We start from the raw sequence: 24,482 nt of genomic DNA on the forward strand, positions 1-24,482 counted from the left end.
TTCGTTCTCAGGCACCCACAAGAATTTTTTTATCTATATCAATGTATTTTTCGTTTAACGATCGATCAGCTGCAAGACAACTCCCGCGTAGACCCTTATGTCCTCTCTGCCTGTTTGTTAATGACGTGAAGCGCGAATATAATCCATTCAATCCAGAAATGTGGGCTAGTTGGTGGGTGTAGAGCACGCCCAACTTTCTATCCCTGATCAGGTAAAAGTTCAGACGGCAAAACTAATTTAATTCAGGTCCCGTATTCTGGTTCTAAATTTCAGAAACTTTTGCATTTAGTTTTCTAGTTCAGAAATGTCTTACAACATGCCTCCACCTGCTGCAGGCCCACTGACTGTGCCTGGAGGCGTGGAGGGCATCAGTTTCATCCGCACCAAGTACAACGCTCAAAACGCGGACTGGCCTGACGTCGAAGTGCACTTCGTGTCGAGCACTCCGGCAGCCGACGGAGGTCGCACCATACGCCGCGTCATGGGCATGACAAACGAGGTGTGCTCATCACTGTTGATCTGTGCTGTTCAGCACGGACTCGGTGTATTGTTTCTAATAGCGGGATATTGCCGGGAGTTGAAATATCGCGAAGCACTGACTGCATGCATTTAAGTACTTAATAAGGCTATGAGAGCGAAGTTACTTGCTTCTAATGCCTTTAGTTGCTGTTTCCTCTTTCCAGAAAGTAAACTTCGACTTCAGTTATGACATTCATGTCTGTGTGACACATACAGTATACATGATAGGTCTGTACTGTGAATTCCTGTGAGGGGAAGAGACGATCGCGACTGCGAAACCTTGTCGTCCACCCGTTTCCAGTACCTAGCTACATGGGAAATCAATACGAATTTCTCCAGAAGAAAGCTTCTTAGCTGACAAAAAACATTTTCCTCCACCTTTGCTGGATTTCTCAGAACCATTCTGCCATGCTCAGTGTTCGTGTGCTTCGATTTGTCGACTGATTTGCCGTTACGCTGCTGTGATCTCGCGTCCTGATTATATGAAATGGTAGGGCAAGACTCCTCTGAAAACCGTGCGTCCCTACTTCGAATCCCAGTTTATGCAAAATTTTCGTTAAGTTTTTGAGGTATCCTCGTGGTTACTCCAGAGCTTCGTGCTACAAACGGCTGGTGACAATTTACTCTTTTCGTATCATTTATAGCGATAGTAAAACAAGGAACTTTGCGATCACAGTTTACTACATAATCTACCAAAGAGAACGCTTCAACTAGTGTCTATGGGTACTGTAACGATGATGGCTAAGCAAGAAAACGAATAATAACATGGAAAACCGGCACAATTTGACATCACTAGCTGTGTACGTGCATAACGTAGTTAGAGGTGTAATGTAATGACAGCGGGCGCATTCATATACTGGCACACACTCATCGAGCAAAATGATGCGGATAAACCTCGAAATAGACACGAGCTGCTTGCTATTTTGTACACATTAGGAGCACTAGCGCACCCTCAACACACTTGCAGTTCCCGGTAAATGCTACATGAGGTTGAAGTTGGCCTGTGCAAAGAAATGGGTGACCACTGACCAATGGTCTTCGAGCACAGCGGCCAAATGCTTTTGCTAGCAGCAGCGCTGCTTTCCTTACGCCAGAGAAGCTCCTTGAAACGCCTCCCGCACGTATAGCATATTAGTTCGCTGCATTCTTGCCTCTTAATGGCTAGTGCCCTGAGACGGTGTGCTACTTCAGTGGGCCTTGGCCAGTACTTTTCATCATGTCGACACTTACAAAGTAAGAGAATTCGGAATATAATGTATCGCCTTACTTATCTTCAAAATTGGCTAGCGCGAAAATGGACAAGGACTGAGAAGGAACACTGAAGTACAGGACAGGCGCTACTCGCAACTAAACTTTATTCAGAAACGTCTTCCTTTAAAAAGAAAGGCCGTGAATGTATCAGTGACACTTCTGTTGTTCTGCGCAGTAAGGAAAGACTGTTCTTAGACACTTGGTTGTAATGCGAATATCTTTTGGTATCCCGGTCCTGATTAGCATGTCGACTGTCATGTGCATTGCGCCTGCGCGCGCCACTCGGCTGTGTATATATGTAGGAAGACGTTTCTGAATAAAGTTTAGTTGCGAGTAGCGCCTGTCCTGTACTTCAGTGTTCCTTCTCAGTCCTTGTCCATTTTCGCGCTAGCCAATTTTGAAGACTATGAACCAACTAGCCCAACAACGTATACTCTTACGCCTTACTTATGTTTCTTAATGTGCACTTTACTATATCACACGATCGTTGCAGTATTTTGCCTTCACATAATTGCGGTTGCCCGGGTCGGGTATGTATGAATAAAATGGAGCAAGCAACCCCTTATGTATAACTAGTGAACGATGTTTCACACTTGAATCAGTGCAATTGGCGACTGAATTGTATCCACATTACCCAAATATTGTTGACGTTCTACCACTTATATCAACTCCCGTTTGTGGTTTTGAAAGTGTTCAGGTTCAAGAATGTCATGGTCGTACACCCAAATCGACAACACTGACGGCTTCGATTTTACATTTCTGACGTCAAGTTGGATTGAGAAGCGAATGCAAGAAAGTTATTCTCCCATTGGTAGGGTTCACGGGAAATAAATTCAGCTGGTTAAATTTCGCCTAGCGGCCTCAATTATGGGATATTTGAAGAGCGACTGCTGAGTTTTGTAAGTTAAACCGTATAACTTATTCGTAATACTTAGAAACTGACGCGTACTTTAGGCAAGCCCAAATATAAACTTAAAGGGCCCCTAAACCACCCAGAGGTCGAAATTTAGTTGTGGCGTTGCAGTTGTGCACAAGTCTACAGCGAACGCTGGCGGAGTGGCACGCGTTTCTCGTTTCGCCCTTTCCTTCACTAGGCTGCGTTCGTCGGCTCGTCTATCCACTTCTTCAAGTGCCCTTCCTCAGCGTCCGAGGGGGGAACGCAAGAAGCGTGCGCATCTGCTAGCAGAAAACAGACTCTCGTTCGCCCAATGACAGGGTCTCTTGCTCGCGACGTCACCTAATCATACAGGTGACGTCATGACGGCTGTCGTCGATAGAGGAAAGGCACGGAGAGGAGCAGGCGAGCGTCTGTTGGTGGTTTAGGGGTCCTTTAAGCAATGGAAGTTGCAAACGTGAGAAATGATCCCTGCCAACAAAGTGTGCAAGGAAGAAATAGCGCGAGAAGAATACCAGCCGAAGATATTAAACGTGACTGCTACATACTCATAACCACTATCCTCACAACTAAATGTCTAAGTATGTAGTCATACGTGCGTCAAGCATGAAATATTCGCAGAGCGAGTTAGCAACTTCTGCCAGTCGAATATTACATGTTATGCGTGACAGTTAACAACTGGCTGTCAAATGCAGCACAGCCATTCTTTTTGTCCCATACCTTTGCCGTGTGTTTTAAGTGCGGAACACATTAGCGACCCGGGATGCGGTATGTTTTATGCTGTCAACGTATGCTGTCCTCTTATGTCGTCACGCAGGCAAAACCATGTATAGCATAGTCATGTATAGTATAGAATAGCAGGAGGTTGAGAATGGAAAGTGAGAGTGAGGAGGAGTGATGCGAGAGTGAGAAGGAGGGAAACGAGCAAAGCTGGGTTAAGCATAGCATAGCCATGTATGGCATCACGCAGGAAAAGCCACTTATAACACAGCCATAAGTAGCATGGCCACGTATAGTGTAAAATAGCAAGTGGGCGAGAAGGGCAGTGAGGGTAAGGAGGATTGAAGTGAGGTTAAAGAGGCTGGAAAGAAGGAAAGGAGAAGGTAACACATAGCATAGCATAGTATAGCATAGCCGTGTATTGTATCGTACAGCAAGTGGTGGAAAAGAGAGGTGAGGGTGAGGAAGAAAGAAAAAAAGGAGGGATAGAGAAAAGCATGGCACAGCCATGTGTACTACCGTAACAAGGGGAAAGGGAAGTGAGGGTGAGTAGTAGTGTGATGAAGGTGACGAGGAAAGAAAGGAGGGGAGAGCGGTTAGAGCATAGCCATGTGAAGTACAGTGTAGCAAGAGGTGGGAAAGGGACGTGAAGGTGAGCAGGAGGAAAGGAGCAGGCGGAGGAGGAAAGAAATAATAGGCAGAGTGGAGCATAGCATAGCCGAATATAGCACAGTATAGCAAGGGGCTGCGGTATGGAAGTGAGGGCTAGGAAAAGGGATGTGAGGGTGAGGAAATTGGAATGGAGGGGGAGGGTAGAACATGGCATACCCGTGTATGGTACAGTATAGCGAAGGGTGGAAAAGGTAAGTAAGGGTGAGAAGGTGAGGAATGAGGAGGGGAGGGTAAATCATAGCTAGACGCTTACAGTACAGTATAGCAAGGGGTATAAAAGAGAGGTGAGGGTGAGAAGAAAGGAAGGAGGAGGGGTAGGGTAAAGCACAGCATAGCCATGTGTAGTACAGTATAGCAAGGGTGAAAGGGAAGCCACAGTGAGGACTGATGTGAGGCTGAGGAGGAGGGCATGTAGGAAAGTAGAGCCTAGCGTAGCCGTTATAAGAAAGAGAGAAATCACACCATCTCCCGATAAAGGGGACCATGAGGCGATGCGAAGCAGTGTTTCGGCATGTAGAGCCCGCGTTTCAGAGGTGGAGTGGAGAGGGGGAAAGGGGAGGGTGAGGAAGAGGGGGTGAGGGAAAGGGAGGAGGAGATGGGGAAGGGAGGGGAGGAGAGAGGGGTGTGGAGAGGGAAAGTGGAGAGGGGGAAATGAGAGAGGGTGGGAAAGGGAAAGGGGAGGGGAAGGGCAGCGGGAAGGGGAGAGGCGATGTGGAGAGGGGGAGGGGAATGATTGCGCATGCGCAGTAAGGGTGGTCACGCCGCACGCCACCACCACCGGATTGAACTCCGCTATAAGATGCTTCACATCTAACAGAGACAACGGCCTTACACTCGGCCGGCTATTCTATTCTCTGACTTCGTCATTCTCGTCTTCGTGCTAGCCGAGCACTCACCCGTACGCGAGCGCCGCTTCGTCTTCTTTACATGAAGTCTAGGGTTTGACGAAAACTCGTCTGGCGAGGAAGAATCATGGTCGATGAAAACGTACACTCGTCGTCTTTACATTTGGCCACGCTGCAAAATTACATGGGGAGCTGTCTACATTGATTGCGCAATCTGATAGTGCGGATTTTGGGGCTGGTTGGTGCGTGCCGGACGGCCTCGGCCGTGCAGCGGCTTGTTTGATGGGCTGCTAAACGTTCCTGTGGTGGCCGGCTTTGGCTGTGTCGTGGAGGTAACGGCGAAGGCGGCGTACTCGGTGGATCACGGAAATGCGGATCCCGGTCGAAAAGACCAATGAACCTGCCACTCCAGTCCATCCGAGACAGTTGCTGCACGTCTATGCACTTGTGCCAGGCCTCTGCTGCAAGGCGAAAGCCTTTAATCTTTCATACTCGCGGCGTCCGTCCGTCCGATCGTGCCCTGGCACGGTGCGGGCTGTGGCCTCTCCCCTTCACACTCAGCAATCAGGTGATGGCACAGCCGCGCATAGCAACAGTTGCGCGTTGCTCCTTCCAACGCGCGTTGCGCAATTGTTGTGGAACGCGGCGGCGGTGTCCAGCGGTGGCGTCCGTCCGTCAACGCGCAACAGTTGCGCGTTGCTCCTTCCAACACGCGTTGCGCAACTGGTGCGTAACGCGGCGGCGTCCATCGGCGGCGTCCAACAGTTGCGCGTTCAACAGTTGCGCGTCCAACAGCGTCCAACAGTTGCGCGTTCCTCCTTCCGACGCGCGTCTCTTGCGCAACGCTGCGGCGGCGTCCAGCGGCGGCATCCGTCGGCTGAGTGGAAAGGGCGCAGGCTTTCACCGAACATACTTTGGAATTTACAAAGTGTCCTTCAATTTTTGTTTTTTATTTTCCGGCCAGGCTTGGCGAGAGCCGAGAGCATTGATGGTCACCAGCCATACATCGGCGTCATCTTAGAAACCGTATAATCCCGGTAGTTCCGAAAGAGCCGGAGATGGTAACGTGGTAGGCCGGAACCTGGAGCCCATCGTCGCCAAGTGGTTGAGCTCTTGCGATAGTTGCCTGAGAGCACGAAAAACTCCGCGCCGCGTTCAGGGAGGGCGCCCGATCAGTCAGGGATCACGTCCGCGGTGGTCGCAGCACTCACAGCGGCGAGATCCACGGCCAAGGATGCGTAGACGGCGTCCGTTCTCGGCTCAAATGATAGGTTGTGTGGCGTGGGATACTGGCCCTGGGAAGCGTGAGCGACGTCCCCAGGTGAGAGAAGCCAGCGCGAATTCTTGGCGCGAAGTAGCACAGCGCCTGTCAAGTAGTGCCTTGGAACCACCAAGGAGGCATGGACGCCCTCCGCTGCTGCTTGGATGCATACTTGCGGCCGTGCTCAACTTGCTGGTTCCATCACCGAGGAAGCGTGGACGTTGTTCCTCAAGAAGATGTGCCACGTCAAGCCAGAAGCTGGGGTTCACCAAAGCTTTTCTTCAACATCGCCATTATATGAAAGTGAAAACAAGGACAACGCCGGCATGCTGGGCCAGCTGATCTATTCTCTGACTTCGTCCTTCTCGTGTTCGTGCTAGCCGAGCGCGCGTTCATGCCCGATTTTCGCTCCGTCTTCCTTATACCGTGTATAGTACAGTATAGCGAGGGGATGGGAAAGGGAAGTGAGGATGAGTGATTTGAGGTTGAAGAAAGTAGAAAGGAGAAAGAGAGGGAAAGAGAAAGCTCTTTAATGAAAAACAGAGAATTCTGCCGGCGTACCTAAAGGCGCCTACATGCTACTCTGTATAGGGGAGGGGATTGAGGACAGAAAGGACCTAGGAGGAGGAGAGCAGGAAAGGAGAAGAAAAAGATAATATGATCGTGGTATGTACATGTCACAACGTAATGATGCTGATGTAAGTTAAATTACAGTTTATCAATTCGGTGAATGTCCTCGAGTAGTCTGAACAGAAATTTTAAAATTTTACGTTGCTCAGAAGGAGAAGACGTAGGTCCAAGTATATTCCCGAGATCTAGCGGTGCTTGGGAAGTTGAGCATATTCTACTTTGGAGACAAGTTCTTTCTTCTCTGTGTGCCTGCAATCTAATAAGAGGGGGAGTGTAACGCATAGCATAGCTGTGTGTGGTATATTAGAGCAAGGGACTGAAAGAGGGAAGTGGTGTGAGGAGAAAGGAAATGAGTAGAGGGTAAAGCACAGCATTTCCTTGTATAGTATAGTGTAGCAAGGGGGTGTTAAAAGGAAGTAAGAGTGAGGAGCAGTGAGGTGAAAAGAAGGAGGATGAAAAGCAGGAGGGGAAAGGGTGCCACTGCGTAACAAATCAAGGCTTCCTTTGCCACCATGGACGCCGAGAAGGCTGCACGTTTGGAACGCCAGCGCGTGCTTGCCCGTGAACGCAAGCGCCGCTGAAGGGTAGGCGAATCACTGCTCAGCGCTTCCTGCAGATATTGCGTTGATTGCAACTGGGTCCATTTTTTGTCACCCTCCTTCTTTCCTGCTTTGTTAGGAGCTCACCCAAATGACCGTTCTCAATAGTTCTTGCTCCTGTGCTGGCATTTTACGCAGCTATTTGACCGCGTGTACCGCCCGTACCTGAACATGGACGGCTTCACCATGTACCCTGTGCTGCTGCGGCCAAAGTCACGAGGCTGGATTCGCCTACGATCCACCGATCCAGATGACTACCCGCTCATCAATCCCAGATACCTGACGCGCATTGAAGACGTCCTCGTTCTTGTCGAAGGTATGTGTGCCGCAATAGAACAAGGATATTAGAAACATGTGGCGATGTTTCATTAGTGACGACAGTCGTCACTGATGAACCATATGTAGGGGGGGGGGGGGGGGTCAACCTGATGCGCGTGCGTTTCCATACCCTACTCAGGGAAGGGGGATAGGGGACAAAAATGAAAGAAAAAACGAGAGAACGTTAGAGTGCCTTATGACTCAAGTTTTTCTTAGACATTTCATCTTAATGTGCATACTGGCACCCCGGTTAGTCATTGAGGGCGGTATAGATGTAGGGTTCTGAGATTGACTGGGTTGGGCTTGGAGAATACAAGTGAGATCTGCGAAAATGCGTGAACACTATTGTACATTACGGGGCACTGGCTTGAGAGTGAGGTTGAGACAAAAAGACGACAACGACACGCTCGGACATGCATACACTATGGCCTCACGATTCCCTTCACCGCGACAGCCAGACGATCTAGCCCGGGTCTCCGAGCAGTAAAGATGCTGTTCTCGTAGTTGCCTCCGTGTTCTCTCAGAAAGCTCAAGCCGACCACTTGCCCTGACCTTACACTATTAAGTGTTGCTCATGTGGCCGCGCAATGAACCGTTGATTGAAGTACAGGAGGGATATCAGCTGTATGAGTCGGCTGTTGAAGAGCTGACGTACTCGGTAGTCTAATGAAGCATGATAGGCTAAGATGGCAGCAGGTACACACTAAGCGACAAAAGAGTATTAGATGCGAAGCATCTTATTGCGGAGTTATATTCGGTGCTGGTGATGGTGGTGTGCGGCGTGACCACCCTTACTGCGCATGCGCAAACCCTCTCCACACACCTCCTCCCCTCTCTCCATCTTCCCCCCCCCTCTCCACTCCCACTCTGAAACGCGGGCTCGACATGCCGAAACGCTCATGGTCCCCTTTGGTCCCCTTTACCGGGAGTTGGTTATTTTTCTGCCTCTTTTCGGTGACTCCCGACTTGACTCTCCTGGCGCGTCGACATTTTTATACGTCCCGCGCCTCTCCGACGACAGCATAATGATCTCCAAAGAGAGCTCATGTGTATCTTTAAAGAGAGTCATATTTGTGGTGTTGTGTCTGGGTATTTGGATCCATCCCACCGCTGCAACGAGTTGTTGCGACCGGTATATAAATCCGACCCTCGTCGGCAACCATGTCGTTGCTACGATAGGGCAGCGTCGTACCCGGACTCCGTTTGGTAGCGTAGTCTAGTCTCCGGGATGAGGAACTGATGCTAGCAAGTTGGGAAAACAATAACAAGTTTACTGGCACTTTTTGTAGACTCAATTTACATCGTGACAAGGTAAGAGTTCCGCGACGAGCGAATTGGATGAGCCTGTTACCGAAGGCTCAGAGCCCCATTTCTCACTTAGCATCGTCGTTTTAACCCCTCAGGCTGGCTCCTCCTTCTTGATAACCACCAATCACACACACGACCCCACCCACCATGTCACAGTACATTTCACTGTCGCTGAGGGGTCGTTGCACTCATGAAACAGCAAGGTTCCGGCGGTCGATGGCACGCTTGCGGGGGAAGCAGGGCAACAGGTTCCTCGGGCTTGTTTCTCGGACTCTTCCCCGAAGGCAGAAAAGGGTCTGCGGCGACTCCTGTCAAAACATACAGGTCAGGTCGTCTTGGCAGCACACCAAACCAAGTTCAGGTGGCCCATTGTGGAAAGGTCTCCAACTTGGCCGTCCCTCTATTAGGTCCAGATGCTTCCCATTGTCGGTCGCTTTCGTCCCGGGAATTCCGTTTCTGGGAAGGATGCAGGTGTTCTAGCAGCGTGAGAACGCATTGCCCGTCCATTCTCATGGTCAGCGCGTCGCCACCTACTGCCAGTCATAAGAGCCTCCTCCCTCACCAGTGGAGAAACGGAGGGCAGCAGTCACCGCTGCTGCTCGAAGGGTCGACGGAATTCGCCAACCGTTGAATGCCGAAAGCTCGTCTTCGCTTGAAGCATTTTCTGGTCAGTTGCAGCCCAATTCTTCGGCCTCTCTGAAACTAAACCACATGCAGAGCAAGCACTCGGCCGCCTCCGAGTAAACCAGGCCAAAGGAGGGTTGGCAAACAAACTTTCCTTACAAGCTTTATACGAAAAGCTCACACTCAAAACTCTCAGGACCCACTTATGCTGAGGAACCAGACGTGCTACTTTACTCAATTACACAAATAGTTGCACGAAAAAGAAAAACAAAAACTCAAATATCAATTTTGAAACATTGGGAAGAGCACCCCAGAATCGCCTAGAAAGAGCGGCTAAGCGCGTCAGCGTTTTCATTCAATTTGCCCTTCTTATACTTAAAGTCGAATTGGTACTGCTGAAGAATCAAACTCCACCTCAGAACGCGACTGTTCTTTGATGTCACGGTTTGCAGCCAGGCAAGGGGATAACGGTCCATATCTACGCTGAATTTGACGCCTCCGAGATAACACTACAACTAATGAATGGCCCACATAATGCAAGCGCACTCCTCTTCTGAAGCGCAGTACGCCATCTCACGAGAGCTCCATTTTCGGCTCAATTAGAACACGCGGTGTTCATTACCTTCGTCATGCTTCTGACATAATCGGCTCCTAGGCCTCGATCACTCACATAACTCTGGACCGTGAATTCTCGGTCGTAATCGTGAGCTCGCACCGGACGGTTAATCAGTACCGCCTTCACGCTTAAGAAGGCAGCTTCTTTCTTTTCATTTTAGACTACGTTCGCTTGTTCTGTCCCGCAAACAACATCGGTCAAGGTGTGGCCAACTATGAGTAAACTCGGATGCAATGAATGCATTCCAGCGAGATCCAAAACGCCATTTCGTCCGTCTTTGTTTTGGGCCGCGGATAGACTGCTACTGCTGAGCTCTTAAGCTCACTAGGTTTCCTGAAACCCAGGCCTACGCCGTGACCTAAATAGTCTGTGTTTGCTCTTGCAAAACAACATTCTCATCCTTTACAGTCAGAACTCTAACAATAGGTTCGACCGCGTCTCATACCCGTCTGAACGATCGCTCACACCTCAATGTAAGGAAAAGCTTAATCCGCTCATGTGATCACTTGATAACTAATTCTTGAAAGAAAAAGAACCAACATAACGAGATAAACACTGCCTTCTAACAGGTTCATTCGGTTAGTTACTGCCCATTCCAACGCCTCTGATAACTACTGTGCTCTCCTGAGCCTTCATTTGCTCTCATTCCTATAGCGTTGCACAATACCAAGTACTATTAACCACTCCCCTAATGCCTCTTAGTTCTTCTAAAAGCTAATCCTTACGCTACGTTACAACACACATTGTACAACACAAAAAAATTAATAACCCCAGTTGCAATGCACTTCAAAAGCACCGCAAACATTTGCATTGGTTTTATGCTACAACCTTGCACCAAATGCCTGTCAATTCCAATAGCGCGTAACGAAAACTGCACCGCTCAGTGCCAAACTCATTTCGCAAAAAGATTTGATCTGATGCTGACATCTCTCCTCAAATGCCTATTCACCCCAAATCGACATGAAAATGAACGCATACGATATCGCATTATACCTTTCAAAACTGGAAAAATTACAGTTTTCTTGCTAAAAACACCTTCATCAGAAGTTCATCCTAATGATTACAGAACTTCGATGCTCTCTTCAGCCTTTACTACTGCGCGGTTTTTCTTAAAACTTTGCACCGCATCTCGTAACCCACAAAATTAAACTGGCTGAATTCTACATTCCTAACAAAACTATGAGTAATCCTAGTTTGCACGTACGTGCAAACTTACTGGAACTGACCGTTCCCCTTTCTCTTAGACTTCATTTCTATGTGCCCTTTCTCTTTTGAAACCTCATACCGCCTCTGATAACTTACGAAGTTAAAATTAATGAAGTCTGCTCTCCTAAAAAAACCATTTACATTATGTTACACGCCCGTGCAAAATTACTCAAAATGACCATTCCCCCTTTCTCAATTAGATTCGCTTGAATCGTACCCGATGGGGTCGCGGTCCTGCCGACTTTCTAGCTCGCCAGAGGCCACAACATGCACGAGCTATCAGTTGCACTCTACCGTCACGCTTCATTCGGCACTTCGGCCGGCGCCCCTCAGGAAGGCGAATGGAATGCCAGAAACGGGGGGGGGGGGGAACCATGTCCATTCTACCTTTGTGCTCGCCTCCGCGCGGTGCTTTGTTACCCGCCGTAACTGGCCTTTCGACTTTGACGACTCGGACCCAGCTGCTTTCCCGAAGCTGTCAATCTCAACCTCACCTTCCGTCGTGGGAGCGCACCATGCTTTCTCCCTCTGCGCCCTTCGCTCTGCTTGCTGCGAATGAACGCCTCGATTTACGCTTCCGCAAACTGTCCTGTGGCTTACCCTTGCGTCTTTCTCGCGCCGGGGTGGGACCTTTCTTAAGCTTACGCTGAGCCGAATGCTTCCGCCGCTTTCTTTTTCTACGATGTCGGCGAACCTCCTTTCTCTCGATGCCTCGATCATCGCTTCGGGTCGCGACATGCAGAGTTGTGCAGCTCGTTGGTGCTTGTGCTACACCTTCTTTCTCGCGCAAGCTTTTCGATTTCTCCGCCACGTCGGACTGTCGGGCCAAAGTATCTGTCTCAATACTGACAAAATTTGAAACTGAGCCCTCTCCGATGGTATCGCTGCACCCCTGGAGCGTCGCGTCTTTACTATGGTCGGCCGCCCCGCTAAGGGCTCGTTCACACAGCCGTCAAACGCTCCGTCACGTCAACGTCATGTCGCCGATTTCCGTCAGGGGAGAGGGTTTCCGAGACGTTTTCTCCGGAAAAAACGGTTGACGGTGTCGTAGAGCAGTGCTCTACGTTTCCGTCGCAGGCACGGGGACGGAGCCCCGCCCCTAGAAAACGGACCAATGAGAAGTTTACGTTTGGAGTTCCCAGTTCTGAGAAGAGCCACGCGTCTAGCATACGGCCCCAGGGTCCGTGGCCTTGAAACACTGAACGCGCGCCTGACTGAATGGGCCATAAAACGGGGGGACAAGTGGTTGCTTTTGTGCGTGTGTGTGTGTGTTTGTGGTGCGAGGAGGAGCGCCCAGCGGAGTCGGGAGAGCGCCAGCGAAGCATTTGAGCTTCGTGGACAATTCCTATTTTGGTGCATCAGTCGGTCAACACTGCACAAAAACGTGCTGCTGTCGACGCTGCAACCGCCGTCGTCTGTTCGTACACTGCTACGTCGCGTCTGCTGTACGTTTTTTTTTTTTTTTGACGTGACGGTGACGTGACGGAGCGTTTGACGCCTGTGTGAACGAGCCCTAACCGTGTCTACTTTTGACGGTTCCGAAACGTCCGCCGAACGCTTTCGCCTCTTTCTTTTTCGGCGCTTTCGGCAAACATCCTTTCCCACGACGCCTCCATCATCGCTTCGGGTCGCGACATGCGGAGCCGTGCAGCTCGTTGGTGTTTCCGCTACACCTTCTATCTCGCTCGCACCTCTTGAAATCTCCGCCGCGTCGGACTGTCAGGCCAAATTATCTGCGTCAGCGCTGATAAAATCGAAATCTGGACCCTCACCGACGGTACCGCCTAACCCTTGAAGCGTCGCGTCCTTGCTATGGTTCACCGCCACGTGTACCTTTGACGATTCGGAAACGTCCTTTGGAGGCACGAGGAAGGTTTCCAGCTCCTCCTTGAGCCCATCAGGGCGGCTGGCACAAACCTCGTCCACGAAAGGAACGTCGTCCGAAATTTTCCCTAACTCTAGACCGGCCAAGGCCTCGTTCTCGATATGCTTTACCTTCAGGCACTCTCGAAACCACGGACCTTTCTCTGGCGCGATCTCGCCAACGGCGACCTGTAGCTCGTTGTTCTCAGGAGAAGGATCCGTTAGCACATCAATTTTGTTTTCCTTTCTCCACACTGAACTTCCGAACCTCCGGAGTACAGTTGCCTTAACTACCTCGTAGTTTTTCGCGTCCTGCTCACTGAGTCGCATAACATCATCAGGTGCCTCATTGGGCAGAACTGTCAACAGCTTCCGAGACCAACTGTCTTGCTCAAATGACAGTTCCTTACATTTTCGTTCAAACGTCATTAGATGCAGGCCGATATCCCCTGATACCAAAAATGGCTGCATGTACCTAGACATCCAGAACTCATCCTCAATGTTGAGAAAAAGTGCAACTTTTCTGTTTTTCAACTTCTGGAGTTCCAACTCATGTTTTAGTCTCCGGAGCTCATTCTCATGCTCCAGTCCTTCCGCTTTGTCTTTTACGCGGCGTTCCTCTCTTTCACGCTCTCTGAGCTGCTCTTCCTTTTTTTGGTTGATGAGTTCCCATTCTTCACAGAAGTCCTCATCACCGGCCCCCAAATCAATGATCGCCTGTATGATTAGGGATTTTCGAGCCAAACCCTTTGTATCGATGCCCAATTCCTCACATAACAGCAACAAGTCCGGCTCCTGCAGCTTCTGTAAATCCATGATCGTCCTGAGTGCCCGCTACTTCCAAAACAACTATCCGAGAGTACGTAACCTTGAGTCTCTCGGCAAAGTTATCTACCAGTTCTAAAACCCTCGTTTAGAACCTTGTTCACATCAAAGGAAAAGCCAAGCACTGTTACGATCGGCCCCTGCGCCGAAAAGGAAGCGGCGTCCCCTGTTCTTCGAACCGGGCGCCGAAGCGCTGGTTGCCTTGACAATGGTTCAAGCGCGTGAATTGTCCTCCCGAGATGTGACGTGAGGCGCCGTGCAGTCCGGCCCGTCCGGGTACGGCGAGACGATCGTAATGGTTTCCTGTCGCCAAATCTACCTTGACGAGACAGCGGCGTCCGCGCGGATGACAACCAGCCCCACTAATTGATCGACAAGGTGCTTCGGAGCTGCAGACCTTTTGTGTCCGAGCGTGGGACCCATCGCCCTACGGCCTTCACATGGCGGGGACCACATGTTACACCATTTGGTGCAATAGCAGCAGAGTACGGTGGCCACGCCCCAGTCGACGACGCTGATCTGGGCGAGTGTGGGTGGCGCCCTCAGTAGTGTGTGGGACGCGATTGGACCGTCCCAACTTGCAGAAATTCCCCCATCTAAGGATCTGGGGAGAGAGACCCTTTAAAACGAGCCCCCGCGGGCTCTTTTGTCGCACAATCGTCGTCATGTAGACACGAAATCCTCGTCCTGTAGGACGAAATCGCCATGTAGAAACAAACTGCTCGCCCATGTAAATAAAACCACTGTTAAGTTTGCATTCCTCCAGCCTCTTCCTCCGGAGTCTCTGGTGCCTCCAAAGGCCGGTCGCAACAGCACTCACCCACACGTGATCGACGTCTCGAGACAGCTGCATTCCCTTAGGCCGACTGTTGTTGTCGTTTGTAGCTTCAGATCCCAGCGCTGATCACCAGTTGTTGTGTCTGGGTATTTGGATCCATCCCACCGCTGCAACCAGTTGTTGCGAACGGGTATTTAGATCCGACCTTCCTCGGCAACCATGTTGTTGCTACGATAGGGCAGCGTCGTACCCGGACTCCGTTTGGTATCGTAGTCGAGTCTCCGGGTTGAGGAACTGATGCTAGCAAGTTGGGAAAACAATAACTAGTTTACTGGCGCTTTTTGTAGACTCAATTTACATCGTGACAAGGTAAGAGTTCCGCGACGAGCGAATTGGATTAGCCTGTTACCGAGGGCTCAGAGCCCCATTTCTCACTTAGCATCGTCGTTTTAACCCCTCAGGCTGGCTCCTCCTTCTTGATGACCGCCAATCACACACACGACCCCACCCACCATGTCACAGTACATTTCACTGTCGCTGAGGGGTCGTTGCACTCATGAAACAGCAAGGGTCCGGCGGTCGATGGCACGCTTGCGGGGGAAGCAGGGCAACAGGTTCCTCGGGCTTGTTCCTCGGACTCTTCCCCGAAGGCAGAAAAGGGTCTGCGGCGACTCCTGTCAAAACATATAGGTCAGGTCGTCTTGGCAGCACACCAAACCAAGTTCAGGTGGCCCATTGTGGAAAGGTCTCCAAGTTGGCCGTCCCTGTATTAGGTCGAGATTCTTCCCATTGTCGGTCGCTTGCCGTCCCCGGAATTCCGTTTCTAGGAAGGATGCAGGTGTTCTAGCAGTGTGAGAACGCATTGCCCGTCCATTCTCATGGTCAGCGCGTCGCCACCTACTGCCAGTCATAACAGTGGCAAGTCAGGATTCAACAAAAAATGGTCAAAGAACTCTTTATTACAGTGTATGCGAAACCTTACCGTTGTAAAGATCAAATGCGAAACATGTTGACCTATTTACCATTGCAAATGCACATCAATAGAATTCTGACTAAAGTCCCAAATGTTTAGTGGGCAGTCACTAACGTTCACTGAAGGCGCGCCCGGCACTTTACTGAGGGTCGACCGGCACTTCCTATGGAATTCGTGCAGACGGTGTCGGGAGCTCACTGGTCATCATTCGAAGAACGTCACCCAGCGTCTGCAGCATGACGACTCCCTGTTGTTGTTTATCTGTAAATGTTTCAGGAACTCATAATGAGTTAAATTCTGTCGTTCCTTTCGAGTGAGTTCTCTGCCCAGTGAGTGTGCGAGGCAAGTAGTAGTAGTACAAAACCTTAATATCGGTACGAGGAGTGATGCGTTCTCAGAACCCATCACTCAGAACTTCTGTGACCCCACCAGAAGGCCCTCATTTGGTGCTGAGGGCGACATCTTGCTGTGACGCGGACTTGTAAGTCCGGAGCAGAGCTGGCTAGAAGGGTGTACCACTTTTCCAACTTATAAGCTTCTGGAGTTCTTTGGGTGGAGGGTCTGCTGGGCAGTCCCTAAAGATGTGTTTCATCGTAGTTCTCTGTCCATATTTTGAGCAATCGGGCTTGAGTTCGTCTCGGTTGGTGTGGTGCTTTCTGACCGGAGTCTGGAGAGTATTGGTTTGGAGTTGTCGCCATCTAACCTCTTCAGCTTTGGAAAGGCTCTCCCGAGGTGGCGGTAGCATTTGCCTAGCTAGTTCAAACAGTCGCCCTTGCCGCAGCTTCCTCACCGTTGGACTCTTCATCCTCGATCTTGAGTTCCCGTGGCATGCCTAGCATAGGACATCGCGATGACGGCTGTGGCAAGCGCGTCATCGGGGCTGCAGTGGTTTCTGATAAACGCTAACAACGGCAGCAACACCTGCGCTCTTTTACAGCGAAAGCTGTTATGAGATCATTTCAACGGCCGTTTTTGGCGCCGTTGTTGTCCGCCGCCGCCACTGCCGCCGCCGGTGTCCGTAACCACTATCGCTCGAAATAAGAAAAAAAAACGAAATAAGGATGGAACGGGGTTCGAACCTGGGTCCTCTGCGTAGGAGCCCAGAGTTGTACCTCAGAGCCATGCCGGTGCTTGGAACTGCCTTGCAAGAAGACGCTATACAGGCTTCGTGTCCAGAAGGAACCACATTAGCATGTGTAATTTAGTGTGGTAGAAGAGTGAAATAACAACCACGCACCACACAACGCGAATTCTGTAACCAGGCGTCACACAATGCGAATTGCGCAGCGAGTGGGCTGTTGGATGCTTCCAACCCATTACAAGGGGCTCTGCAATAATTCTTCATCGTCATCAGGCACAACACCAACAAAGTGCGCATAATGCCTTACATGTTTTTAGCGGGTGCCACGGCTCTCCGTTGAATGACGAAAATTGGCATAGTGGCTGCTTCCCTACATCATATAAATTATGATGAGTTATAGCGTAGTGGGTTCCTCGCAAGTGAACTTGCATTAGTTGCCAAGGAAGCCCATAAGCCCATCCATTTCCTCAGGGTCTCAATAAAGTTCTTCCCTCTTCTCTCTGCCTCTCTTTCTCACGTCGACGTATGTTATATTGCATGGTGGGAGAGTGAAATAGCGACGGGGCGTCACACAATGCGAATTACGTAACTGGTGAGCCGTTTAAAGCTTCCAACCTATTACAAAGGGCAGAGCCACAATTCTTCATCGTCATCAGTCGTCACGTAAACAAAGTGCACATAATGCCTTAGATATGTGTAGCTGGAACCTCGCTTCTGCGCAGAATGACGAATAATGGCGTTGTAGGTGCTTTCCAACTTCACAAATATTGTGATTTATGGCGTAGTGGGTACCTTGCTAGTGTACTTGTATTAGTAGCCCCAAGAGAGTTTACAACGGGCTCTAGAAATGCTGCTCTTCCAGCTTTCGCTGTGACTGTGCTGCGCTTTCTGCGCAGTCCTGGCGTTTTTTTGAGCCGTCTAGGCGGTCTCTACAAGTAGAAACACCTTTAGCATGGAAGAAATTGCGCAACATGTGCTAGAGCACCATATATGCACATGCGTCTATAAATTTAGGGGCGATTCCTTGGGTTTGAATAGAAGATATATGAAGCGGCAGTGACAAATACATTGATAAATTTTATCCTTGAGTTGAGTTACTTAAATTGATGAAATATGAACTTGTTGAAATCTAAAGCAGCATATCTAGGATAGCGCCATTGCCATTATTATTATTATTATATTTATAATAAAGAATGTGAGCAAAGTACACCACCGCTACGTCAATGTTACTTGCTGTTGCCTTAGGAGTCGAAATGCAAGAACACCCTAGTACTTAGATTTAAGGGCACGTTAAAGTCCACGAAAATGTAAAAGTGTTTAAAAACAATGAAACTGCGCACGAAAGCGACGAACTAATGTCAAGAATTTGAGTTTTTTAACGCCGCTTTTATCCTTTGCGGCGCCAGGCATGAAGCAGCTGATAGCCCTGGGCTACTCGGAGCCGTTTCGGAAGTACGATGCGCAGATCTTCGAGCCCGACTTCCCAGGCTGCGAGCCATACGCTCCCTACTCGGACGAGCACTTGGCATGCATTGCTCGCACCTACACGGCTACCATCTACCACCCGAGCGGAACGTGCCGCATGGGACGCCCGGAGATGCACACCACAGTTGTAGACCCACAACTCAGGTATAAACGGGACCTTTGCCAAGTGCGATAGTTCAGTCGATATGGCGGTTGTCCTTAAACAACTGTTGAGCCACTCAGAGTTCGAAGAAGAGATAACGGTCTCTTTCTCATCTTCATTTCACTCCCTGCAGGCGCTATTTCGTTCTCTTCGCTTATTGCTTTAGAGGACACACGGCGAATCTAATCAACTTCTCCCTCCCATCTTTGCCAAATCAAGCGGAAGTCGCACCCTTAAAAGTCACAAGGTACCTTGTGCACATGCCTAAGACGACTGGAAGTCGAAAGCCATCTTCTTCTCAGTCGACTTTTTATAGTCAGTCGATAATATAAAGAAAATCGGCCACTAGAGTTTTGTTACTGCAATAGCCAGTACTAAATATTCATGTTCTTAATACCAAATATACTAAGATAATACCAAATATTATTATCAATCTTACAACTCCTCGGTAGTAATTTTCTGCCAATATGACTTTTCTTCTAATCTATTCGGACTTGACAGAAAGACACATATCATCAGCATTCTTGAATTACGGGAGCGCAGGATCGGAATATTGAAGCACCATTTGAAAAGAAATAATGTATTCTTGTATCGGAACTGCATATTGAGAACATCAACGAGATTTTTTTCGCACACTCTCTTCCGCAGGGTCAAAGGAGTGCTGGGACTGCGCGTCGTGGATGCTTCCGTATTTCCTGAGATCCCGTCTGCCAACACCAACGCCCCTGTCATCATGGTAGCCGAGAAGGCGTCCGACATGATCCGCCTATCACGAAGGGCTGCGTGGGGCACTAACTATTTGAACTGGTGGCTTTGGGCGCGCAGGAGATGACGAACTGACTGAAATGGCCTGAGGTACAAACATAGGAAGACACTCAACCGTTCTTATCCTTCGCCTACTCAAGACTGTCTGTTCATTTAAGATAATACGATGTGTGCTGCGTCAAAAAGTTTGTATAGACGGCTCAGCTCTCTCTTCGACAGGCCACTGGGAACGTGTAGAAATCGTAATACGTAACCTAGTTTGTCGGCATGTAATGATAATTAGTATTCCTTGAACAACAAAATACACAAGGCCACCAAGGACGTTATTCTGGTCGCGTCATTACTGAGCTTGAATTACGCACCCGCTAGTCCAGCAGGGTGTTTTCAACAAGTGTTGTCTGTACTTTAAGTAAAAATTAAATCAGCAATACATGGGTAAGTTTGCGTGAGACAAACACCGGGCGCAGGTGGCTCGTTGAATTGAAATACTTTTTATAGGCCGCCAATATGCACAGAAGCATATGGAACAGCTATGTTGGTGGTTCATTACTCACAGAGACAAGATGAGTTGCGCGTTTCCTGTCAAATATGTTTGTCGTGACGTGATTTGGTAAATAGCTCTCCATAGTGTATCGAGTTCGAATTTCTTTGGGAACAAATGTGCGGTGGTGTTCGTTAAAAGAAAAGAAGAAAAGATAGCATTTCGTACTTTTTGACAATTAGATTTTACGATGGTACTGGGGTATTTAGCAATTACTAACGTTTGTACAAATCTGGTGGAAGAGATGCCCAATCTTATGACCACTGATGTGCAAACTGACCCTGTGTCTTAAGTGTAAGCTTAATGTTTGCGTGTACTAGTTCTACCGTCTAAATTTATGCAGCATGAGCAGTCTACCAAAGCAATGTTAGTTCGAAGATGTAGGAGAGCTTAACTCACTCGACAGCCTACGCTATCAAATAATCATCAGCGTCATTTCGAAAAGTGGAAAAAATATAGGCTTCCCCGTATGTTCCTTCCCCCAAAAAATTACTGATCACAACGTGCAGAAGAAAATTTACTATACCAAGGTCGGTTGGATCGTTTAGCTGCATCCAGGATTCTCGTTATGATTATTTGTACTCAAAATGCGCGCTATTTATCGCCTGTGACGTTGCTACAATGTAGACGAATGTGATGTCAAATTTTATGATTGCTGATAGCAACAATACTCCTAACCCACTTCCGTTCAGCTCGTCATGCGTTGGAGTTCAAACGCAGGATGACTACATTACTTATTATTCTCTTCCGGATAGTTCCTAAAGAAAGGCTAAAATCTACGCGCCCAATTAGGTACCGGTGGAAATAACGACGGTCAGGGGCAAATCTCCATCCAGGACAATTTCTCCTGCGTTTTCAGTTCTCCATGTTATGTACAATAATGGAATCGCTCTTACCTTGTTCTGTGGCATGCGCAGTGCTATGTAATGTAGTGAATAGTTCATGATTGCATTTCCTGGTAGCGAAGAAGTGAATAATGGGAACGAACTTTTCTCACGTATGCTGTTGTGTTGTGAGCAAAGGCTTTGTTCGTCGAGCATTCCGTGTTGTAGTGTCACGCCGGGAATAGATGAGATCAAACAGAACTACTTACATAACTCCACTTCACTTTTGCAGGAATGTTTATCTGTGAAATCTGGTACGAATGATGTGACATTAAAAAAAACGAACGATTAGCGAGAACGCATGCTGTTTTGTACAAACTGGAATCTCCATGTCTCGGTACACGAAAATCAAGTCACAGCTGCAAGATATTCTATCAAATGGCCGGCAGTTCGTTTAGCTTTCTCGTGTTAGTTAATGAAACATCTCATTTGTGTTCACTAAACGCCGTCACACAGCTGATGTACCGCAATGTAGTGAAAGGAATTGCGAAACACAGATTGATGGCACTGAGGAACGTATGGTTAATGTCATGTTAATCCTTTGAGACACTATGTACGCAAGTGAGTACACCACTTGTTCTTGCTATTTCTATTGACTAGGAGCCAAGAAAGAGCACCATACATCGAGCTTTAATGAATTGAACCTTCTGCATAATAAATTTATCTTTATTTAACTTAATTTTGCAGTGTACTCTTGAGTACGATCACTTTGCTGAAGGCACTATCATATTTGACGAGTCGTTGGATGTGCCGCTTCCCGCAATCCACATGAAAAGTATAATTTTTTTTGTTCAACATGAACTAACCGAAAAACGAATTCGCACTTTATTTCTAGCCTGAGATTTCATTCTATTCATGCAAAAACAGAGCATGAATGGGTTCAGAATAAATAGATATTTAATTACAAAGTAATTAGGAATGATTTGTATAACGCACATAAGTGAACGTATTACGACATTTTTTTGTTGCAATATAATATCGATTGCCTTGAAATAACATTGTATCAATTTGACGCATTTACAGACGGTTCTTGGTGGCGTCTGAAAGGGTTAAATGATAGCATGTGTGCATGATATGGCACTCAGATATCAAGGCTCAGTTTGCTAATGATTTGACTCTGGGATTGTAACAGACTAACGTCATTATGTAAATACTGTTGATCATATGCATTGGAATAAACAGTTGTTAGCAAACGCCCGTCGCTGTTTTCTTTTCGGCCCTTCGCATTTATCCCTGAACTTTTCCTTCCCGTTAGCAAAATGTCGGCTGAAACTACGTGACATGATACGGGCGAAATGACATACGCTGTTACCACGTACCAACAATTTGACTTCATGTGACAGAGTCTTTCTTTCAAGGTAAAACTTTCAGCGCAAATCGGGACGGACCACAAAGAAGAGGCGAGACAAGCACTGAAACCAATGTACGAACTGAAAGTTATGTACCAACTGTTGAGAGTCTCTTTAACGGCGATAAACCCTTTGTGTTGTCAAGAAAATTAGCAATCCGCGAAGAAACCAGACCGACAGCCATTTATCGTTTGCAACTTCTCTTTTTTTTGCACAGTGCTCACCCGCACGCGTTTATTTCTTCTTTTTCTACACTTTGCTGTGTAACTTTAATTTTGACTGAAGCTTTCGGCTGACGTCTCAGCTCCCGCCTCTCGAACCCGGACTCCTGGAGTGACTTTGGTGGGTGTCCGCTCGCCACCCGATGGTCGTAGGCATTCGCTGTTTCCTAGGCAGTGAAAATGGCGGGAAGGGAGGGTGGAGGGCGCTTGCTCTGTCATTGGCGCATATTTCAAGTCTCTCGAAAAAAGGAGGGGGGATGCTTGCTCGGGATTTTACGGTATGCTTGAACCACCAAAAGTACTGCGGATTCTGACAGGTGGAGCTGTGTGTCAAAAGTCAGGGGGGGGGGCTCCGTTTTTTTAAGGAGGGGCCCGGCCTCCCTCGGCAGTCTGGTGGTGGAATTGCGTCACCCATTTGATAAGTGCTGGAGTTTCTTTTTTTGGCAGTAGTGCTTTGTGCGGAGAAATTATATTCTGTAATTTTCCGAATAATGATTTAATCGCGAATGTTTGGTGGACAAGGTGTCGGCAAAACAGAAGAAAACAGGCATCATCGTACGACTGAATGCAATTCACTGAGACACTGAACACGACGGCCAACGCCTCCTGAAACCACGGGTCACCACTCTGTTCGACAGAGCGTCTTGGCACAGCATACTGTTTCACGAAGCACCTGAGTATGAAGATACCTGCTCGTGAATCAGTAATGGTTCACTTTGGTCTGTTTAGTTTGCCACTCAATTTTCATTCCTTCAGTTGGGCATCACAAGTCTCTTATTGCAAAACGCGTGCATTTTGCCTACTTTATTAAGCAAATGGTAGTGAAAAAATATATAACATTCTCGTGCTTGAAGTTCTGAATCCAGTGAGTCAAATATATTACTTATTTTGAGCTCACATATCTTTAAGCCTTTACATCCCGAGAGGTTTTCGAAAAATCGTTCCCAGAATAATTTCATTTAATGCTTGATTGGATTGACACGTTGAATAAATGCCCGAAATACATTCGGAATAATATATGTATTTGTATAGCATTCGTAACCATTTGTTCAGTTCTAGAAACAGTTGGCTTCACTGAACTGTGATCATCGCAAACACCTCTCTTTGCGCTTAATCTATTGCATAATATATATACAGTGAAATCTCGTTGACACGATTCGGCATAATACGTTTCTTTGTTTTTATTCGCTGCCAACATCCCTTGGAAATAATGAATTTTCATGCGTTTATTACGATCACATTTATGCCCAAAATTGGATAACACGACCGCGAAAGTGCATCTTGACCGATATATCTAGAAATCCTGCGTTTAATCTTCGGTATGCCAGCTCGCACCGCGTTTCAACAACCCACGATATGCGCGTAGCAGAGCTGGCAGAGCCGCTGAAGCCACAGCAGCATCGGTTTTGCGGCAAAAAGATCGCTGCTAGGCGATCTTTTCTTCGAGTATATATATATATATATATATATATATATATATATATATATATATATATATCTTTCGGTGTCGAGGCAATTGGCTCCAACGACGGTGCGAGGAACTGCTGTCACAGCGTTTCTCACTAGAGTACTCTAAATAGGTCAACATCGTTTTCATATACAAATAGCTTTTCACAGGGCTTAATTCTACCTTCATTGGAGGGGGGCCCTCCAATAAAGGTAGAATATATATGTCTGTGTGTTTGTATGATGAATGTATTGCCGCTTTAAGAGGGCCCCCCTCCAATGAAGGTAGAATTAAGCCCTGTCAAAAGCTATTTGTGTATGAAAACGATGTTGACCAATTTAGAGTACTCTACTGAGAAACCTTTCCATAGTCGCGCGCCTACTGTCGTTGGAGCCAATTACCTCGACACCGGAACCGTACTCTGTACTAGGGACCCTGGATGTCTGCCCTGGTTTGATAAGGAAGTTTGGTTGTGCTATATGTGATTGCCAATATTCATAACCTGAGCGTGAAGGTGTAGCATTACTGTCTTTTATATTTGCCTCATATCCTTTAAGCTAAAGTTCCCAAACGAAGTTCATCTAATTGTATATCTGGAGCTTTGTTTATCAAAACTTTATGCCAATCGCGCTGGAATGAATTACTGCCGTTGTATATAGGCTTC

The 24,482-nt window shown here is 48.0% G+C and overlaps 1 protein-coding gene across 2 annotated transcripts in view; it reads left to right on the forward strand.

Annotated features, from left to right (window-relative positions):
* The window catches only part of LOC119403554 (glucose dehydrogenase [FAD, quinone]), an 87,990-nt gene extending 68,492 nt beyond the window's left edge, over nt 1–19,498 (forward strand). The window contains exons 7-10 of one of the 2 annotated variants that reach the window (XM_049418619.1): nt 336–499; nt 7,531–7,708; nt 18,391–18,613; nt 19,260–19,498. In XM_049418619.1, the coding sequence (XP_049274576.1) occupies nt 336–499; nt 7,531–7,708; nt 18,391–18,613; nt 19,260–19,443 (749 nt within the window). In that variant the 3' untranslated portion in view covers nt 19,444–19,498. The remainder of the gene's footprint in view (nt 1–335; nt 500–7,530; nt 7,709–18,390; nt 18,614–19,259) is intronic. The other variant, XM_037670483.2, reaches the window with a different exon arrangement.
* The last annotated feature ends 4,984 nt before the right edge of the window (nt 19,499–24,482 follow it).

The sequence above is a fragment of the Rhipicephalus sanguineus genome, chromosome 8 (genome assembly GCF_013339695.2).
Source record: "Rhipicephalus sanguineus isolate Rsan-2018 chromosome 8, BIME_Rsan_1.4, whole genome shotgun sequence".
Classification (NCBI taxonomy): domain Eukaryota; kingdom Metazoa; phylum Arthropoda; class Arachnida; order Ixodida; family Ixodidae; genus Rhipicephalus; species Rhipicephalus sanguineus.